The sequence below is a fragment of the Channa argus genome, chromosome 14 (genome assembly GCF_033026475.1).
Source record: "Channa argus isolate prfri chromosome 14, Channa argus male v1.0, whole genome shotgun sequence".
Lineage (NCBI taxonomy): Eukaryota > Metazoa > Chordata > Actinopteri > Anabantiformes > Channidae > Channa > Channa argus.
This window is the reverse complement of record NC_090210.1, coordinates 26259933-26267974: the sequence shown is the minus strand read 5'-3', so window position 1 is coordinate 26267974 and position 8042 is coordinate 26259933. Positions and strand designations below refer to the sequence as shown.

General features: G+C 40.6%; 1 protein-coding gene across 1 annotated transcript; it reads left to right on the top strand.

Annotated features, from left to right (window-relative positions):
• Positions 1–239: 239 nt before the first annotated feature.
• Positions 240–8013, top strand: rpp40 (ribonuclease P/MRP 40 subunit). The gene is made up of 8 exons (XM_067473795.1): positions 240–371; positions 1039–1183; positions 1257–1325; positions 1446–1541; positions 6102–6224; positions 6454–6619; positions 6713–6847; positions 7027–8013. Exons 1-8 carry the CDS (start codon positions 255–257, stop codon positions 7223–7225), a joined length of 1050 nt encoding a protein of 349 aa, XP_067329896.1. The 5' UTR covers positions 240–254; the 3' UTR covers positions 7226–8013.
• The last annotated feature ends 29 nt before the right edge of the window (positions 8014–8042 follow it).

Sequence of the window (8042 nt, the reverse complement as noted above, 5' to 3'; positions counted from 1 at the left end):
ACACGTGACTACGGCGAGAGGAGAGGGTTCGTTAAAACTCGGTTTCATTGGTGTAATGGAATGTTAATAGAACTGTATAACAATGATTTATTTTACTTTATTCTCTATACCGCTTTTTCCTGTTAAAATTTAGTGTTTTGTTTTTCTTTCCAGCTCTCTGTCGAGCTCAGGATTATTAAGTTGAAAAGCCCTTACAGTAAATTTCCTGAAGCGTGTTAGCCCTTAGCTCTAGTAGCTCACAGAATTTTCTTACAATGTCTGGGGATCTGGATCAAACTCCACGGTCCTTGTTGGTCTCGGATCGGTCCAGTTTCCTGGACGAGAAGAATCGTATCAGTTCTCAGGTGCAGCAGCTCCACTTTAACTACAAGGTGACGCCGTTAGCAGGATAGCATGTTGGCCGAGTCAGCTCAGTTAGCTCATCCCTGAGAGAAAACTGTACCGTTACTGTGTTTGTGACAGACTTGGAGTCAGCTACTACTAACTGAACTGAACTAATTCTAACTAGTGATTGTCACTAACAGGTCTGGGTAGTGAGTTAGCACTGTAGTATGTTAACTGATTACACGCGTCGGTAATGTATTTCAAAATAAAAGTCCGTGTCAACAACAAGCTGCTTATTCTAAATTTATTTTTATACATTTTATATAATACCTTACTACCGTTTTATGGATTTGTATTTTTACTTAAGTAAATTGTTGAATGCAATACTATTTCTTTTACAATTACTTTTTATTACTATTCTATCACTTGAATGCAATACTATTTGCACACATCAATTGTTTTATTTAGATCAGATTAATGGATGTGCCTGTGGTCAAATTGCTTTTTTCATTAGTGTTAAAATGAAAACAATTTAAAAACCGATGCAGTTTAAAGTCACAGTAAAATTAGAGATGAAAATTCAATTGTGTAATGACCAAAATTGGAATCTGTCAATAGTTTTTTTTATTAAATCAGAATAGTCTGTTTAAAACTCAAACAGTAACAAATCACACATGAAAACAAGTCACAGCTCTATTTGTTTAACCTCTGCAGGTGTCAGTGCTGCTTCCCCAGTGTAGCTCCACCCCCCCTCACCTGGACTCTGTGTTGACCAGTTTCAGCCATTTCTACCTGCTTAGGAATCTTCCAATACACGAGCTGCTGGACAAACAGTTTCTGGAGACCGCTGTGTACCAAGGTAACACCTAGGACGTAAAAAAACCTGCACACATCTGTACTACACATACATACCCTGACTGTTTGTGTTGCAGGTAGCGTGTATGGTCTATCATACAAGACCAGGATAGATGAAGACAGCTGTGTTGCTCTGATGCCCAATGGTAAAAATTCTGCTTCTCTTTCTTACTGATGATAATTATTGTGTCACATAACACCTGTGTTTACCTGTTAACACACCTGTGTTCAGTCAGTGTACTGATCTATTCTCTTTCTGTGTTCAGGTCATTTGGTTCTGTCTCTGGACAAAGATTCATTTCAAGTTTTGGGTTTTGAGGGAAAACCGTCAAGATTCTGCCACAGAGTCAACAGCAGATACGGTCTGATCCAGTTTCTGTTCAACAACAATATTCAGTCTCTATGTTATCAGAAAAAATCACTAAAGTCAGACAACAAACTATAGAACTGTGCAAAAGTCCTAGGCCACCATTAGATTTGTTGTAGCAATGATGTTATTACCATATACTGCTAAAGTGACTAAAGGTTTTAGTTTGACTCCCCTTGCAATTAGCACGTCTTAAACTGTGTTACCTAGTTTTAATTCAAGACGTAAAAACTTTCGCAGTGATTGTTTGAGCTACTTTAGGTCATTGTTGTAGAATAAGTTCAGGAATCTGGCAGCATTATCTGGATCTATTTTTACTGTACTTGCTTTTTGTTGTAGGGTGTGTAAAGGCATATTGTTGTGGGATTGTATTGCCTTGAAGAAAGGAAAAGAACTTCCACCAAACCAAGATAATAAACCAATACGTATTTATTGGTAGTTTGTAAGAAAAACCCAGCTAGAGGAGTGAAAATAAAAAAATAATAAATCAAATAAATTAATACGATTTGTTGAACAGTTTAATGGCCACTAGGCGAAAGGATCTCCTGCGATGTTCTGTGGAGTTCTTGATTGTGATCAGTCTCTGCCTGAAAGTGCTCCTCGTTGCAGCCAGTACACAGTGGAGTGGGTGGGAGGGATGGTCCAGGATTGATAGGAGTTTAGACAACATTCTCCTCTCGGCCACAACATGAAGAGGGTCTAGCTCCTCCCCCAGAACAGAGCCAGGCCTTCATATTAGTTTGTTACTGTATGTTTCTGTTTGCCACCTTCATATTGCTGCCCCAGCAAACCACAGCATAGAAGATAGAGCTGGCTAAAAGGACTCATAAAACATCCACAGCATGGTGCTGCAGATGTAGAAGGACCTTTGTCTCCTTAGAAAGTACAGCCTGCTTTACTGTATATTGATGCTGCATTATTTGACCAGTCCAGTTTATTGTCCAGGTTGACACTCAGGTATTTGTACTTTGAAACTACTTCCAACCCCTCTTCCTGTATGGAGAGAGGATTGACAGGAGTCCCGGACTTCCTGAAGTCCACCACCGGTTCCTTTGTTTTACTGATGTTGAGCTGGAGATGATTGTGCTCACACCAGTTAACAAAACTGTCTACCGCTGATTGGTACTCGGTCGATATGGTCACCCATCTCTCACCTTCTAATCCGTGGCTCACTGACAGGATCCGTGAACAACGCACCATGGTCAGGAGTGCTGAGAGGAAGTGGCGCAAATCCAAGACTCCATTTGCCCTTGCTGAGTATCAGAATCTGCTTGGACCTTTTTCTCACAGTGTTACCAGGGCAAAGATCAATTACTACCAGGAGAAGCTCAGCAACACCACGGACACAAGAAAGCTGTTCTCCACTTTCAAATCTCTCATCTACCCACCTTCACCTCCGCCATCTACCTCTCGCACTGATGACAACTTTGCCAACTTTTTTACCAACAAGGTGGCAGCCATCAGCTCACAGTTCTCTCCTCCAGATGATGACATCCATCTAACCTCTTCCAACACTGCATTGCTCTCATCATTTGCAATTCTGACTGAGGATGACGTATCCACCCTCCTCCACTCTAATCATCCGACCACCTGCACTCTGGATCCAATCCCTTCCACTCTTCTTCAAGCAGTTACACCTGCACTAATGCCAGCTATTACACAAGTCATCAACACATCTCTCAAAACAGGGACTTTTCCAACCTCTTTCAAGCAGGCCTTGATTACCCCACTGCTCAAGAAGCCTTCTCTTGATCTCTCTGTAGTGGAGAACTACAGACCTGTCTCCCTCCTTCCTTTTCTGGCCAAGACTATGGAACGAGCAGTCTTCAACCAACTCTCAGACTTCCTTTCCAAGAACAACCTCCTCGATGTCAACCAGTCTGGCTTCAAGAGGGGTCACTCCACGGAAACGGCACTCCTGACTGTTGTGGAATATCTTCGAGCTGCAAAAGCCACAGGTCAATCATCTGTCTTAATTCTACTTGATCTATCATCAGCCTTTGACACTGTGAACCATCAGATACTCTTGTCCACACTCTCTGACTTGGGCATCTCTGAATCAGCTCTAGACTGGCTTTGTTCTTACCTATCAGGAGGAACCTTCAAGGTATCCTGACGGGGGCATCTTTCTAACTCTCATAGCCTCTCTAGCGGTGTGCCACAGGGCTCAGTTCTTGGTCCTCTCCTCTTTTCTATCTATACTTCATCCCTAGGTGCCATCATTCACTCACATGGTCTTTCCTATCACTGCTACGCTGATGACACACAGCTCTTCCTGTCCTTTCCACCGGACGACTCCACTGTCTCATCGCGCATTTCTGCCTGTCTCTCAGACATCTCAGCCTGAATGAGTGAGAGACACCTTCAACTCAACCTGTCCAAGACCGAAGTCCTTGTCTTCCCAGCCAGACCTTTGATGCAGCACAACATCAGCATCAACATTGGATCTACAGTGATTGTCCCCACTAATTCGGCCAAAAATCTGTGGGTCATCATCGACGACCAACTGAGCTTTAAGGAACACATCTCCTCAGTTTCTAGGGCAGCAGATTTGCTCTTTACAACATCAGGAAGATCAGACCCTACATCACGGAATATACAACCCAACTCATTGTACAGACACTGGTCAAATCTTGTCTTGATTACTGCAACGCTTTGTTGATGGGGTTACCGATATCCACAATCAAACCCTTGCAGATGATCCAAAATGCAGCAGCTCGCCTCATTTTAATTCAGCCAAAAAAGACTCATGTCACACCACTTTTTAGATTTCTACACTGGCTTCCTGTAGCTGCTCGCATCAGGTTCAAAGCTCTGTCTCTTGCTTACAGGGTGTTTAATTCGACAGCTCCCGCTTACCTCAACTCACTCATTCAAGTCTACAATCCTTCTGGTGGTCCAGAAGGTGGTCCCAGCACCGCATAGAAGACACCAAGCAAAACTGTTTAGCGCAATGATCCCACGATGGTGGAACGAGCTACTAAACGCTGCACGCTCAGCTGACTCTCTCCCAATATTCAAAAAACTGCTAATAAACTGAACTCTTCCGCATCTTCCTATGCACTTAAATCTCTTTAAAAAACAAAAAAAAAAACAAAAATCCTTTCTGCTCTCTTGCACTTGTATCTCGTGAACTGTGAACAATTTTCTGATAGGACTTTGCTTTGATGTTTTCTCCTTGACTTAGATTTTTGCTTGCCTTGTACCTTACTTGTATGTCGCTTTGGATAAAAGCATCTGCTAAATGACTAAATGTAAATGTAAATGTAAATATGGTAATGACATTTCCACCCTGGAGACATCCATGGGCGGCTGTAGCTCAGTGGTGGCTGTAGCTCAGTTGGTAAAGCAGTTGGACCACAGAGTCAGTGGTTAGATCCCCGCTCCTGGCTTCATGTCGAAGTGTCCTTGGGCAAGACACTGAACCCCAAGTTGCTCCCAGTGGGTCAGGTCAACACTAGATCTGCCAGACTCTGAGTTGTACCTGAAGTCTGAGGTATACAGGGTGAAGAGAAAGGAAGATAGAACTGTCCCTTGGGGAACACCTACCAAGCCTTGGGATCTATCGTTCACCATAATATTTATTGAATACCCTGCACAGTGTTTTACCTAGAAAATGGTTCAGGCACAGTGGCAAGAGGATAATTTTATTTTTTTATGCACACAATAAAATTTGGGGTATCAATTCATCATGCACCACTTTTCGTTGGTAAATTCCATGTAAGGGTCAAATCAAACCCTGTGAATATTAATAATATGTATTTATTGTGCCGTAATAATTTCTCCTGTATTTCTCAGTGGGGGCCTCAGTTAAAGCCCTCTGGAATGTTTGTCTTTTAACAGGCTGTTTGCTGATGACTTACAACAGAATAATTCTGCCAATCCTGGCAGTTATGAAACACAATTTTAACCATGTTATTTTCCAAAATATTGCTTTTTTTTTACTGAATTTTAATACACTTAAGCTTACACATAAGAACACTTTTTTTCTATTTAAAAATGTGTTTTAAATTTATAAGACCAAAAAATTGGAACTTACCATGGGTAGTTTGATCAGTTTTAGATCATATCAGATTCAATCTTAAACAGCCCATTAACATAGTTTATTTTCACTTATCTGTGGACTTGGTTTAACAGCATATTGTCAGACCTAATCTCACTGCTCTGACGCCACACAGGAGCAGACAAGAGAACTGTGCACTACAGTTGTGTTCATACAAAGTCCTTCCTGGAGGGTTGTGTGGAGGTGTGACCACCTTTGTTTGTTTTAGAACGTAACTGCTGTGTAACAATCAGAAAAGACCATTTGATTTCTCTGATTATGTATTATGATTACGTACCAATGTTGAGGAAACACTCCTGCTCTCTTACCTGACTGACTGGATAAAACTGCCAAAGTGCCCACATTGTGCCTCAAACACTATCAACAAAATAAGGCTTAACTTAAAACACAGTCTGGATACAAGCATACTTGGGTCTGAAACCAGATTGAAAACAGGGCACAATAATGATATTTTGTTCTAAGCAATAATATATGTGTAAACATATGTTGCAGTCGTAACCATCGACCTGACTGACAGCAGCATGGCACCTGGGGGGCGAGGCTACCTTAGACTCCTCTCAGGTCTGAAATCACGACTTCCCCTGAAGACAGACTTCCTGATTTCACATTATCCAGGTGAGACGCTCTTCTTCTCTGTTGTTGTGAAGTGTCATTGCTCATCTGTATCTGTATTTAAATGTTCCGATTTATTCTCATAAATCGGAACGTTTAAAGGTAAAATTTAATTCTTGATAGTCTGTAGACTTGCCACTACTTGTCCTAAAACACAAATCCAATCTGTGACTGCTGAGTCACTGGTTCTCACCTGTAGATTAACCATAATCCCTTGATTTGTTTTCTGTAGAGGGTGGAGCCTCTCTGCAGCCCCTCTTGTCTCGTTATGATTATTCAAAGCACAAACCAGAGATCAGCACTTCCTCTCTGATCCACATTTCCTGTCCCGACCTGCGGTCATGTGACCCTCACAGCTTTCTAGAGTGGCTTGGAGCTGTGGATGCTGACATCAGCTGGTAATGACCAGCCTCATTTTACCAGTTTTGTAAATGGCCACACCTGTCACACAAGTACTATGTCTTTATTATTTATTTATTTTTTGGTTTCAGTGAGAACTCTTCCAGCAGCTTCCTCTCCTCACTGGTCTGTCCAGAACCAAAGACAATTCTGAGTCAAGCTCTAAGAGTGTCCGTCTGTGGACTGCTGCTTTCTCAGGATGTACAGCGCCTTATTCAAGAGCTCAGGTAAAACCAAGACCTGAGGTCCCTCGTACCTGACACTTGAAAGCTCTAGTGAGTTTAAGGTGTCCACGGGTCAAGATAAAAGATGAATAAAAGATTCAATTTTTTTTTTTTTTTTTTTGAATAGTAGTAGCTTATGTGACAAAAGTAAGGTTTGTTTCATTTCATTACCTGTACTGCAGGTGTTACCTGGAACAACTTAAGCTGGAGTCCTGGGCGTCCCTGACGGTTCATGGTTTTGTTGACAGCCCAGTATCATGGGGGGACAGAGAACATGGATTCATGAGAGGAGGAGAGAACTTCTATACTCTGCTGTTGTTTCACGACCACACCTACCACCTCCACCTGGCTACAGGAGCTCACGACACATGTCCACCATGACCACAACTGTCCATACTTAAAACAGTGATTATTTTTTATTTTTCAAGCTTAGATTTATTTTAATACTAAAAACTTTGCCAATGGGAAAAACTCAGTTTGTATTAAATTTCTTAGGTTTAAATATTTTGTATTCAGATTAAAAATTTGGTTCAAATTAGATCTAAAAATGACAGAGCTGTGTTTGGATGTGATGTCAGAAAGTATGAGCTATAGAAAAGTTTATAACTTCCAAACAAGGACATTAAATTTGTAAATTTGTCTAGTACCAGAACTGTATTGGGTGTGGAGTCATAGCCCAGTATATGATGCCAAACACATACACTGATTACTCAAGAAAGCACCACGTCTTCATGTTCATCGAGCAATTTCTGTTTAGACAAAAGATTCTGGTTTATGACCCGAATATGTTGGTATTTGACGAGAAATTATTTACCTTTTGTTGTTTATAATAAGAAACTAAGCAAATATTTTAGGTGTTGGGTATATTTACTCTGATTAGCGGAAGTCTAACTCATGACTCATGGTTTAATTCAGTTAAAATGACGGAGTTGCAGAAATAATTCATAAACTTTGTCTGCCCAATTTTCTTTTTGTAAAAATATATTGACATATCAAAATCAAACTGTTATTGACAAGAAATTAAATATTTTGACCAAGTAATTCAATTTATAAAAATGTGGTTAAAACCAAATGAAGTTGCAAGTTTGTTTGGAAATGTTGAGCATTTTTTTGTTTATTGAAATAATATTAAGCGCTGAGATAAAACAAATAAACATGATTTTGTTTCACTTTTTTGTATAGTTTTTGATAAAAGTCT

Excerpts from the sequence above, each read along its gene's own strand:
- rpp40 (XM_067473795.1), top strand. The coding sequence starts at position 255 with ATGTCTGGGGATCTGGATCAAACTCCACGGTCCTTGTTGGTCTCGGAT. Across the intron at positions 1,326-1,445 it reads TGTTGCTCTGATGCCCAATG|GTCATTTGGTTCTGTCTCTG; the intron begins GTAAAAATTCTG and ends TTCTGTGTTCAG. Across the intron at positions 6,225-6,453 it reads CCTGATTTCACATTATCCAG|AGGGTGGAGCCTCTCTGCAG; the intron begins GTGAGACGCTCT and ends TGTTTTCTGTAG.